Below are 13,459 nucleotides of genomic sequence, written 5' to 3'. Positions count from 1 at the left end.
GCATTTTGGGTCCTCTCTTCCTGCCTGCCCACACTCAGACATGACAGAACGATGCGACCACAACCAGGACCCAGCGGACTCGTCCCGGGAGTATGACCTCTCCCGCATCCAAGGTTTGATGAAGCGGATTTCCCACACCAAAGACACTAAGACTATAGTGGTTGGGATTAACGCCATCAAAGCCGTCCTGGAGGGAAATCCTCACCTGCGCCAGCTGAGAGGATTTATGGGCTATATGGACCAGCTGCACGAAGCCCAGGAGGTGCTACAAGCTCGGGAACTCGCGGCTTTTGCCCGCTCCCAGTTTGCTAACCCGAAGCCACCGCAGCAGCAGCCGCGGAGCACGGAGCTTCGCGCTACGCAGCAGCGACGGTCACGGGGGAGAGGCGTCTCCACTCCTCTGCCGCGGGATTCCTCCGCGTGCTGTTCCGAGCCAAATTCACCGGCCTCCTTCTTGGCAGCGATGTGGTCAGAGGATGAGGAGCAAGTTGTCATCCCTCCGCCATCACAAGTTTCCTCCGCCACTTCCGTTCCCTCGTCTGGGAGGAAACGCCGCTCACGCCGCCGGCACCCCTTACCTCAACTGGATTCGGGAACTTCTGAGCAGCCGGCTGGGGTGAGTGACAAGAACACTTTTTCTGTCTCGTCTGCGGGGGGCTGTTCCCTCTCAGGGGATTTAAAGGACTTTGTTCATTCTCCTTTGGAGCTTAGAACCATACACTGCAAACCGAAGGTTAACCCAGAGACTAAAAATTCCAGAGAAGCGCTTGTTGCTGCTAAACTAGCGTCTCCTGACCCTATTGGGCTAGTGCAGCCTGCTCTTCCCCCCACTGGCAGCTCAGCCGAGCCGTCTTTGTCTCCTATTTCTACTAAGAGCCCAGACGAGCTCAGCCTGCCTGCTAAAGACTGTTTTTTACCTGCCCACTCAGAGCAGGGGAACCCAAGGAAAACTGTTTTCTCTGAGCCCATCCAGCGGGTTAAACTGTGCTCTGGAGGCTCAGGAGAACATAGGCCACCACCCTCTTTACGTTTGCTACAAACACCTCTTCAGCCAGAAGCTCAGTTAGCTGCCCGGCAGTCCCCGGTTCAGTCTCCTCCTGTTCTCCAGTCAGTTCAGTCGAGTTCAGTGCACTCTCTTGTATTGCCAGCACCTCAGCCACTAGCACTGCCTGCACCTCAGCCACCATCTCCACCCACTCGTTTTCAGGAGGAGGATAGCCCCACACAGACTTTTGTTGCTCCACAAGACCTGGCTACCTTTGTGACTTTTGCTCTCTCCAGGGCCTCCCCAGAGGTTAGATGTCAGCATTCAGTTAACTCTGGCCCCCTGGATGTAAAGAAGCCAGCGCTACCTGTTTTTTCCCTGCCAGAGGTCCCCGTGCCTGCTGGTTCTGTTGCGTCCCTGCCAGAGGCCCGTGTGCCTGCTGGTCCTGTTGCGTTCCTGCCAGAGGCCCGTGTGCCTGCTGGTCCTGTTGCGTTCCTGCCAGAGGTCTCCGCACCTGCTGGTTCTGTTGCGTTCCTGCCAGAGGTCTCCGCACCTGCTGGTTCTGTTCTGTGTGTGCCAGGGGCTCCAGTGCCCACTGGTTCTGAGACTGTTTTTGCTGGGGGGCCCGAGGAGCCCGTCCAGCCATCTGCCTCGTCAGCTGGGGGGCCCGAGGAGCCCATCCAGCCACCAGCTGCTCCACCAGCAGCCTCATCCACGCTTGCAGCAGCAGTTTCATCCATGCCGCCACCTGCTGCAGCGCCTCCGTCTGCATCCTCCACGCCCTCGCCTGGTCCAGCCTCCGTGTCTTCATCCTCGCCTGGTCCAGCCTCCGTGTCTTCATCCTCGCCTGGTCCAGCCTCCGCATCCTCATCAGCTGCTTTGCCTGGTCCAGCCTCCGCATCCTCATCAGCTGCTTTGCCCGGTCCAGCTTCAGCATCCTCATCAGCTGCTTTGCCCGGTCCAGCTTCAGCATCCTCATCAGCTGCTTTGCCCGGTCCGGCCTCCGCTTCTGCATCGCCCGGTCCGGCTCCAGCCTCCTCATCCTCGCCCGGTCCGGCTCCAGCCTCCTCATCCTCGCCCGGTCCGGCTCCACCTGCTTCAGCGTCGCCTGGCCCGGCTTCACCTGCTTCAGCGTCGCCTGGCCCGGCTTCACCTGCTTCAGCGTCGCCTGGCCCGGCTTCAGCCTCCTCACCTGCTTCAGCGTCACCTGGTCCAACTTCAACTTCAGCATCAGCTTCGTCTGGTCCGGCCTCCGCTTCCACCTCGTCTGGTCCGGCCTCCACTTCGCCTGGGGCTGCAGGGGCCACGAAGCCTTCAGGTCCCCTACTACCGCCTCCACATCGTCGGTCATCTGCCAGGCCGCTTGTTGGGCATCTCCGCCACCGTGGGCGCCCTCCTGAACACCCTCCTGGACGCCGCCACTACCTTCCGCGTGGCCGGCCCCCGGATCTGCTCTGTCGCCGCCACTGCCTTCCGCGTGGCCGGCCCCCGGAACTGTTTGCCCGTCGCCGCAGTTGCCGTCCACACGGTCGGCCCCCAGACCTGAACTGTTTTGGCCTCCTGCGCTGTTGGCCTCCGGGTCGGCCCCCTGAACTTGACCTTCTGGGTCTTTCTGGGCTCTGTCCCTCCTTCCTGGTCCCCCGCCGCCCGCCCTGGTTGGGTTGTTTTCTGTTTTTGGCCGTTTTTTGTGCTTCTGTTGGGCGGTCTGGGGCCCGCCCTTGAGGGGGGGGTACTGTCACGGTCCTGGGTCGGGTCGACCCAGTATTTTGAGTTTCTTATGTTTTGGTTTATTTTGCATTATGGATTAGTTATTCTCTGGTGATACTGTTTTGATTACAATTATATTCTGATTCTTTAGTTATCTGATGATGATGTTGATGATGATTATTTCTGGTTTAGGTTTTGTTATCTTGCCCTTATGTTTGGTTTAGGTTGCCTGTGCTTAGTCTTCTCTGCCCGTATGTCCCTCTGTTTGTCCATGACGTCATTATGCCTGTTTACGAGTCTGTCTCTGTCTGGCGTGTGCTTCCTGTTTTATTTTGTAGGTCTGTGCCCTTTGTCAGTGCGTTCAGCTTTGTGCTCTCCCTGTCTCGTCAGTGTAATCAACGTCAGCCGTGTCTCCCAGCTGTTTCCTCTTTGCTCCGTTCACCTCTTGTATTTAGTGTCTGTGTCTTCCCCTACTCGGTGTCGCATCGTTAACGTCTGTTTACCCTCGCTTCCTCCGTGTGCTCCGTTTGCCAGCCAGCCTTCCTGCCTACTCATTCCGTTCTTCCAGTTTAGTTAGTGTTTTTCTGTTCTGCTTCTTACCAGCAATAAAGCTGTGTGTTTTGAATTACTTCCGCCTCAGTGAGTCCTGCATTTTGGGTCCTCTCTTCCTGCCTGCCCACACTCAGACATGACAAACACCATTTTAATGGCAGAGGGAGATGCTAGAAAACCTGAGAGTTTGTGGAAAAAAATTTTTTTGACTTCCTTTCCTCCTATATCATAGTTTATGTGGCGATATTGTGTTAGGAGAGCTGCAACGACTTCCTGCACCATAATGATGGGTATGTGGGACAAGTTTTGTTTTATTATTACATTTTTAACATGTTCGACTATAACCAGTGTATTGTATTGCTGACAAACCTACGTAAAACCTGAAGCATCTTTTATAAATCGATTACACCAAATGGGAGCAACCTTAAGACTGAGTTCAAGTATAAGAGAACATTTTTATAAATGTATGCAGGAGTGTGGAAGTGAGGACATCTGTCTCTGCCTCTGTCTCTGTTTGCTTCCAACAGAGATGATTTTCCAGCATGTTAGTGAGAGCTTATGCAAGTGTATTGTGTATATATTATGAATTCCAAAACACAAGGTTTAAAATGCTTGCAGGGCTGATGGAATTAACTGTGGGGCTTCACTGATATTTCTTTCACTTGGATGGAAAGAAATATCCATCTGATTCCCTTACAGGGAAGCAAATGTAACAAACGTTTTTTTTCTGAAGTACTGTTTACTGAACCGACAGGTTTATAGGGATACGCTTAAATGATTAAGACTGAAGATTAAAGATCATAACTAGGGCTAGGTTCTTGTAATGGAAGAACACAGCGTGTATTCCCTCTGGATGCTTCGACATCTCCCACATTACAAAGACATATTAGACTAGCTGGTAATTCTAAATTGGCCATAAGAGAGAATGGAAGCCTTGTAATAGACTAGCTACCTGTTTTGCACCCTGCCTCTTGCCTTCTGATAGCTGGGATAGACAGTATATATCGTATTATTTGATCATAGAGAACAGACATACATAAATACACTAACTTCTCTAATTAATCAATCTGGATTAAATTTACTACGTAAATTGCTTAGGGTACCAGAATTATCAACATCTGTTCAGCTTTTGGAAATTATTTTTAGATGATCGTAAAAGAGGAACAACATATAATGGTAAAGGGAAAAAAACTGTAATAACAAGTCAATTTAAAGTCCACAGATTGGATTTTCCTTAAAAATAAGCTAACTAGAAGATGTGGATGAAAGATATGACCAATGAGGTTAGAACCCTTGGACACAAAATATGATAATGTCTCAGACGCATGTGCTATTTGATAAGTACAGAAAAACCCTAAGTGGGAAAGTGTATAGCTTAGCCAAGCTCAACAGGGAACAGCAGATGCGAAGCTATCTAATGAGTCACTATCTTGGGCACTGCAGATGCAGCTTCATTACCCATCGACGGCCAGAGAAGACATCTGACTGGATGAATAATTTAATGGGATGCTGGGATTAGAAAAATATTTAGAATGAAAGGGAGATGCAGGGAGTGACCGCATAGTAATTCAGCCACTCCCTGCTTCCACGGCACATTGCCAAAAGAGAAGAACGCTTTCTGAATAAAAAAATCAAGGAACCTGGAGGCAGCCAATTGGCTAGTTGTCTCATGGGAGAGACACAGGCAGATTATTAATTCAGGCTTTATTAAAAACGTGGAGAAAAATCTGGGTTATTAAATAATTAGTCAACAAAGAATTTTTGTCACAGTTGTGATGTATGCTGGAGTGAATGCAGAGTTATTAGATGAGGGAAGTGCAGTGAAATCAAAGTCATTTGACACTGAATACTTTGGATTACTTAATATATTATCATCCTTTTCATGACTACATGAATGTACTATTGCTGTGTGATTTATTACTATTACTGAAGGTTACCCGCCATACCAACACCAACTAGATTTTTAAATCTTAATATAAAATGAGTAACAGTATGTGGACATTAGGTAAGATTGCACTTTTTGCAGCGATCTCGTATAGAAAACTATTTCACGCTTATATAAAACAGGTCTGCGGCTCCGAACCGTAGTAAAGGAACCTCTGACTAATACGTCGGGTTCGTGTCGGGCTCGTAGCTGAAAACTAGCTTTACTTTGTTGATTGGGTCAACTTTGCTAGCGAGAGACAGAGAGAGGCGCTGAAAGGCTGCTCCAATGGAACTTATTTTTTCAGAGGAAAACACAAATACAGCGTACAGTCAAGTCTTAATAGCTTACTTACAACTGGGCTCGTCAGGCACTCTGTTTGGCTGCAGTGGTTATTATTATATTTACATGCTTCCTGCTTCCGTTTCTGCTCGGTGACAACTCGTACTTTTCGACTGTCCTTTTTCTCCCTTCCTCACACTCACAGTCACATAACGGGTATGGCAGTCCATTCTCCCTGCAGCACGGACTACACTGCCCATGAGGCTACATTCTTTAGAGCTATGCCTGTAACTCTCTGCCCATTGCCTTCATATTAAATCGTTTTTTGACAGAATTGTTGTCTTAAGGCCAAGAAAGATGCCAAGCGGATTTATTTTACCAAGTGGATCATCATGGCCTTGCCATATTGGTCCATTTGATTGACCTTTATTATAATTATGAATTTATTTTATTTTCAAAAAAAACAGCACCATCACAATAAACTAGCTAGCAGTAGATATCAGTAGATACTAAATAATAAACGATATTGTGCAGCACGCAAGATAGACAGCGCACCATGTGCTTTGAGGCAGCAGCCAAGAAAGGTGTAGTCCGCGTCTGTGAACACCCGTGTGTACACCTGTGTGCACACCTGTGTGGATCAGCATGCTTGTATTCCAAAGGATTCTCCATGTAACGATCTGCTAGGGAGTGTGGGGAGCCACAGCCCCGTCCCCCAGGGTATGAAGCAGGTATGGAGGAGATCCAGGCCCCAGATACTAGCGTCTTTGAAGAGACAGTTTAGGTCTTCCTGGCATTTAATATCTATATATATGGTTTCAGGTCGAAATATTGGAAGGTCTCTAGTCTTGTACTAGTGCAAACAAGAGATTCCAAGGACAGATTTTACCAAGTGGTTTGATAAGCTTGATTCTAACTGATGGGTCGATTGCACCAACCATACCTACCAACTTAGCCTTGGCTATGGCTGGTAGTGTTCAGGTGAGCCCACGAGTGACTTTGCCTGTTGCCTTGAGGCAAGTCATTGTGTTTTGCCAATTCTTGGTTTGAGCTTTCCATGGTCAAAGGAAAATGAAAGGCAATTTAACAGACCGCTACGGTCAGCACCAAAACATTATTTTTCAAGCAGTATAACTGAATAACAATCAACAAGAAGCAGTCATGTAGAAAATACTATATCTTTTTATTTGATTTGGGATCCTTTGCTCATAGAATTATGTGAGAAAAACTGGAAAGAACGCCAGAGTACATCAGCTGCAAAGGCTAGTACCCCCACGCTAAGCATGCCTACCGCAGACACGAGCAAAACAGATAAATATGAAGTCATGCCAGCTCGGATGTTGCCCTGATCCAGCAGATACCAGGAACAACATCAGAGATCTCTGTCTAGAAGAGTGCAGTCCTAGGAACAGCTAAGATACTGTGCAGGACCCTCAAACTCCCAGGCCTCTGGTAGAGAACCCAAGCTTGAAGGCTAGACTGCCTTCAGAGGCGAGAGGGGAATTAATAATAATAATAATAATAATGGATTGCATTTATATAGCGCTTTTCGGGGCCCTCAAAGCACTGTAGAATTCCACTATTCATTCACTCTCACATTCACACACTGGTGGAGGCAGCTACAGTTGTAGCCACAGCTGCCCTGGGGCAGACTGACAGAAGCGAGGCTGCCATATTGCAGCAGGTGAAGTGTCTTGCCCAAGGACACAACAAGTGAGACTGTCCGAGCCGGGGCTCGAACTGGCAACCTTCCGGTTACAAGACAAACTGCCAACTCTTTGAGCCACGATCGCCCCGATACTATAAAAAAAATTATATATAAGTAAAATATACCTGTTATATACTTGACGAGTGACGAATCATGCTTCTCTGTCTGACAATTTGATGGACAAGTCTGGATTTGGTAGTTGCCAGGAGAACGATTCTTGTTTGATTGAGCTGTTCCAAGTGTAAAGTTTGGTTGGGGGGGGGGGAGAGATTATGGTGTGGGTGGTTAAGGTTGTTTTTCAAGAGTTGGGTTTGTCCCTTAGTTCCAGTCAAAGGAACTCTTAATGCTTCAGCATACCAAGATATTTTGGACAATTACATGCTCCCAGCTTTGTGGACCACTTTCGGGACATGGATTAGTAGAACTTGACTGACCTGCACAGAAATGTGACTTCAACCTGAGAGAACATCTTTGGGATAAATTAGCTTGGAGACTTTGAGTCAAAGATTCCCATGAACACACTCCTGAACCTTGTGGTAAACCTTCCCATAAGAGTTGAGTCGCTGTTTCTGATCTTTTAATGATGATAAATCAATCAGTTGCAAGGTCCAAAATTCAGCATACTTACTGAGACCAAAGTGAGTCTGTCTGTCTCTGTCTCACAGTGAGAGTTAGAGACTGACAACACAATGAAGCCTTTGAAAGGCTTTTGATAGATAGATAGATAGATAGATAGATAGATAGATAGATATGAAATCAAATGATCTTGTGTATCCTGTGTACTCTCGCAAGGTTGCTTCCTTTAAAGTTATTCACATGTTTTTTGTGCAGGTTGTATCCCTTTGCTGTTCCTACTGTGTTAAAAGAGCTGTCATAGGGGGGTCAGAGCACTGAGGCAAACACAGGTTTACTGATGACACAGAGCAAAATTGAAGACAAATGATGCTTGTTAAAGACCTGTTAATCTGTTTGCTTGTGGCTTTGGTACCCTTCCTGTGATATATGTTGTCTGTTTGAGCATGCTGGCTAATGCTAACTGATGCTAACAATGCTAGCAGCCATAACAGAACAAAGCAATTGCTTTGGAGCAATTCTAATCAAATTTTCAGATGTTACATTTTCCAAAATTTTGCCTCGTGATTGACTTGTTTATTGACAAAATTGGATGTGAAGTTGTTGTCATTTCACACACTGCAGTGAAAGTTTTCATTACCAGTATGATTACATTAATGCCATGTCACAATCCATCCATTATAAATGAATATTCACAAATCAGGGGAAAAAATGGCTGACTTCTTTCTCTGTCCATCATCTCTCACCACAGTGTTGCAGCTGTCACTTTGTCTCCAGTGTGTGGAAGACATATTGTCCTGTGACATGCATAACATTTTGTGCATGAGCCCACCAGACTTGGGGTTTATTTATTGGGAAAAAGTTCCAAAGAACATTACAGACATTTGTAAGTCTAAGTCTTTTAGTCTAAGCAAACCCCAACTCTGGCTTGTATGCACTTCTAACCCCTCACCACCCCAGGTAATCTGTATATGTACATGCATGAGTCATTCCATACATGTGAATGCAGTTTAAGTGCACCTGTCTGCAGCCACCACAGCTTCACACCTTAGCTCCAGCAGCTTGCTGCTCTGAGTCCCCCTCCTTCTCAAATGCTGTCTTCTGTCCTTCCTCTCTGCTTGCCTCCACTGGCGCCCACAAGGTCGTAATATTTTTCAAGGTATGTATGGGTGTATAACTCTCAAAGAGAGCTGCCATCTTCTTTTATGTGGGATATATCTGCTATTTTCTGCTCACTCTCTGACCGAAGAGTCGGTTCTATAGCTTGCTTGCGTCACTGCTGTCAGCCTCCCGCTGCTGCCTGGATATCTGGCTCGAACCTCAAGAGATGTGAGGCAACCACCGGCAACCACCGAGTCTTTGGCAGCAAACTCAAGCTGGTGTCACATGTTGATTGGATGGAAATGCTAGCTCCTGAGCATCCATTAATCAACTCCCCTGTGAAACTGCAAGTCTCCAGAACAAAATGGATGTGTTCCATTAGGAACTTACCATTTTGATTCAGCAGGCAGATAGTTTGCAGAAATATATAATACTGTGAGGTGGATCCAAGCTTTACAGCATCTTAGCTAACTTTGCTGACACCAAAAATCCTAAAGTGAACAGTTGGCATTCCTTAACATTTGTGAAGAGGTTTTTGGCTTTAGCTATGATTAATGTATCATTTCATCAGAAGATTTTAATGACTATGATCCTAGGCTTAGCATATTGTTGAGCTCAGTAGTTACATATGAACAAGTTCTTCTTACTGTTCCAACTCATAGGTGAAGTTGGAGTCTGTCCATCCGTGGAATGACTGGGTAGCTGCCAGGCCAGGTTGGTTAGAAATGAATGAGTGAGAGGTATGACTTCTACTAAATCAGTTGCTGATTGTGTTGTTCTGTCAGAAGGATGAAAATAAAATATAAACACTGACCTTGGGCCAAAGTACAAAAGCTAGAAAATGTACTTGAAATGCACTGTAGCTGTCAAAAGAGCTAAAAGACAAAGGGTTGTGCTAGAGATGGACATCAAAAGGGGTTCTTTTCAAGGTATTGTGTTTTGTAAAGCTTTATACATCATTGCTATGCGTTAACCATAATAATAATACATGAACATGGATTATAGCTTGAAAACGCTTTAGACTGGGTGAGTCATCAGAATATGGTAGCTATATATACTCAGGACATCTGTCAGTTTTCTGGGTAGGCCTTAATGTTGTAAAACTGAGAACACTTACAAAGGGAAGCAGGGAAGCACCAGGAGTGGCAGTTTTCTTTTTCCTCTCGATATTTTGTCTTAAACACATTTTTCTGCTGCGATGTTCATGATACAGAATGTGAACAGAGAGAATAAGGAACCTGCTATCATTAGCTGGTCGTAATTTCCTGGATAACTCCTAATGACTTTGGTGATCCCTGCAGACATTCATGTTCTCCAAAGCAAGAAATAAATTTGCGAATGTGCATCCACGGTCTTCATCAGAGTGATTTAGTGGATTGTGAAAAACAGCCTGCAGTGCAAAATCCAAATGAGGATGGCCTGATATGCCCTGCTTATTATCTGAGTTGTTTTTTCACAGTTGATTCATTTTTACTCATAAATACCCCGGTGAAGTACTGCAGCGACAGCTTACTACTACCCCTAATGCACCTTAATCATTTGGCCATGAGGTTAAAAATAAAATGGCGAGAATTTACATGCAGACAGACTCTTACACAATGAGGAAATGTGATACATGGACTCATAAATTAACTTTCAGACAATGTTAATATAATCACAACAGGCTAGCAGTTGCTCTCTCTCTCTCTCAATGGAAAGTTCTGGACCGTTGCAACGATTTGTATGTCAGCACATTCAGCCACCATGCTGGATATGTGCATGCTCAATTTCTGAATATAAAAATGATCTTTATCTAGTATTATTTGGGCAAAAGACTTGGAAACTCCTGAAGATATCACACCTAAAGCAAGTGGCCAACACATCCCACATTTACCTCCACTTTATATGTTGAAGTATGCATAAGACAACCCACTCACCTCTTCTAATCATAGTGAATTTTATCACAAATGTTTGACAGACAGCCTTTAAAAATTAATTAGATCAGAGGCATGGCCTTTGGTTATAAATAGTCTGTTTAATATTCACTGTGTATAAGATGTTTTCTAGGTTAGCCTGGATGAGATGCAGCTGGCAAGCTTGTACACAGGGCTGGGTATCGTCACTCATTTCTAGAATCGATTCGATTCCGATTCACAAGGTCCCGAATTGATTCGATCCACGATTCGATTCAATTCGATTTGAATATGGGAAATTTTGCCTCAGACAGTCAGAAATATTATAATTTAGATCAGTACATTTACATATTTTTGTATCTATAAAAAGGAAGCTGACACTTTCCAGACTTTATCAAAGGTGTGAGCGTCACAGCAGATGCCTTTGTGTCAAAGTAGCTGAGGATAAAACACAGAAAAACATGAAGGTTTTCCTTTCCTGGGATTTTATAAAAATATTCTGCAGTACATCAAAAACGAAAGAAAACCATTAATGAACATATGAACATTACCTGATGCTGCCGGCATGAAGCAGAGCAAAGTTACAGAGGTTTGATTACAGACACAGCTGAGCATTTTGCAATTTTGCATAATTTTAAAAAGTTTAAATTTGTTCAGTATTGAACGGCAGAAATGAGGCTTTGTTTTCGGAAGTACAAGAAAAAAAAACAGTGTCTGACAGGCTGTAAACAACCATAGACTTGTGCGTAACAAGCAAGCGAATAATGCAGAAAACAGGTTTTTAGACGGGAAACTGTTCTTGAAGTACAGAGAGAGAGAGAGCTGTGCATGAAGTGTGATTTTATCGTGGTGGAAGCAAAACAATCAGAGGGAATTCATGACGATGTTTATGTGAAGCGTAGTTTGGATCTTCTTTTGCTGCTGGTTTACTCAATATTGTTTGGAGAGAAGAGAGAAAAACCTGCAGCTTCAGAATCAGCGCAAAAACGACGTAAACACAAAACGCGGACCCGCCGAAACATCAGAATCAGCGAGCTGTCGGCTTTCAGCTCGTGTCCGTGCAGTCAGGTGAGAAAGTCTCACTGATTCTGATGCGTCGGCGGCTCCGCGCTTTGTGTTTATGTCTTTGTGCAGAATCTGTGTTGTTTTAGCTGTTTGGTGGTTGTTGAAATTTTGGGAGGTTTAACCTGAGATTCTGGCGTTTTGGCCAAAATAAATTTATATTAAAAAATCAATTCAGGATTTTAATGAATCGATTTCACGTTATCCAAGCGAGAATCAATAATAAATCGATAATCAAAACCCACCCCTACTTGTACAGTATTTGTGTTCCAAGTGTTTTTGCTTTTTACAGCATCACACGCATCAATTTCTTTGCCACTGCTAAAAGCATCAGCGTTACCGCATCTGTCATCAATTGCACTCTGCTCCAGAAAGTTAATTCATTTTCATTCCTTCTGACTAGAAAATGGCTTTCTCTGATCCCCCATGGTTAGATGTTGGTCTGTGATGATTTGCAAATGAACTCTAATGCATCATGCTTCCTCTGTGCACATTTGGACTAGTGAGGATAGTCTAGGCTTACTTGTACTTGAAAGAGCATCTTTTGAAATCTAAGAAAATCGAAGAAATTACAAACAGTATACTATATCATCAAATATATGGCATGTAAAGTGCGCCTGTATTTGAACAAGTTAGGACATCTGAGTTATTGTAGAAATAAATAATAACTGTAAAAAAATGAAATACTCCTTTTTCTTCCCCACCAAAGGTTTTCACTCAGCTACGAGTTTCTCCTCGACACGTTCTCACTTCCAAAGCGTAACATTTTACGCTAGGTGACAAATCGTCAGTATATTACACTTCCGGGCACCCAACGCATGCCTATATTACGAGATCGCAAAAATGAGGAAACATGAGAGCCATTTGGAATGTACGTTTGTTTTACTCTCTAATGTCATTAAAGTGCTGGTTAAGGTTATGGTTAGGGCTGGAATACAGGGCTGGAACGTGTATTACCGAGGCGCGTCATTCTATGGATTTCATCCATAATATAAGAACGCGGAAGGTCACCTGTTGCGTTCCTCAGGAACGGCTCGGGACTTGACAAATGGTCTCTATATTACGCCTCGGGAGTGAGAATGGTCTTTTCTTCTTGGCTTCACAAAATTTACAGTATCTTTGAGCTCAGAGTTTAGTTTTATGAACTACAACTGCAGCTGCAGCAGTGTAGCACTTCCTTTTTTTATTTTGGCATAATTAAAAAACAAACTTCCCATTGCTTTAGTTGTTGTGTCCACATAGGGTCTGGAAGAAAGCACAGTCGATAAACAAGCTCATAATATACTTAAAACGTTTTTGATAGAACAAAAAATGTTCCACGTGGATTTATAGCAGCGGCATCTTCCACTGGTTGAATCAAAAGGGGAAAAGCCTTTTTTTCCATTGAACTAATGGAATAGATTATATCAACAAGTAGGGCAGTGCTAGGAAGATTCATCCAGAGCTACCATAATATCATAGCTTTCTTTTTCTATCGAGGCCTTAAACATCATGCATAATTTATATGCCTTAAATATTTGTATTTATTGAATCTATCTATATTATTAACATCAGTAAAGGTGAGAGAGTTTGTGTTTCGTATTTCTTTTGAAATAGTAGTAAATTGAAATGTAGCGTTAAATCAACAGACCACCAGAAATCCTCAGAAATATTTATACATACATTTGATTAGC

At 44.4% G+C, this 13,459-nt stretch overlaps 1 protein-coding gene across 3 annotated transcripts in view; it reads left to right on the top strand.

Annotated features, from left to right (window-relative positions):
• The window catches only part of nsfa (N-ethylmaleimide-sensitive factor a), an 82,898-nt gene that overhangs the window by 26,537 nt on the left and 42,902 nt on the right, over positions 1-13,459 (top strand). For 2 of the 3 annotated variants that reach the window (XM_004570305.2, XM_004570306.4), the window contains exon 2: positions 8,873-8,890. The exons of the other annotated variant lie outside the window; for it this stretch is intronic. In XM_004570305.2, the coding sequence (XP_004570362.1) occupies positions 8,873-8,890 (18 nt within the window). The remainder of the gene's footprint in view (positions 1-8,872; positions 8,891-13,459) is intronic. 3 annotated transcript variants of the gene reach the window in all.

The sequence above is a fragment of the Maylandia zebra genome, linkage group LG4 (genome assembly GCF_041146795.1).
Source record: "Maylandia zebra isolate NMK-2024a linkage group LG4, Mzebra_GT3a, whole genome shotgun sequence".
Taxonomy (NCBI): Eukaryota; Metazoa; Chordata; class Actinopteri; order Cichliformes; family Cichlidae; genus Maylandia; species Maylandia zebra.
The sequence above is the reverse complement of the archived record's forward strand: the minus strand, read 5'-3'. Positions and strand labels throughout refer to the sequence as shown.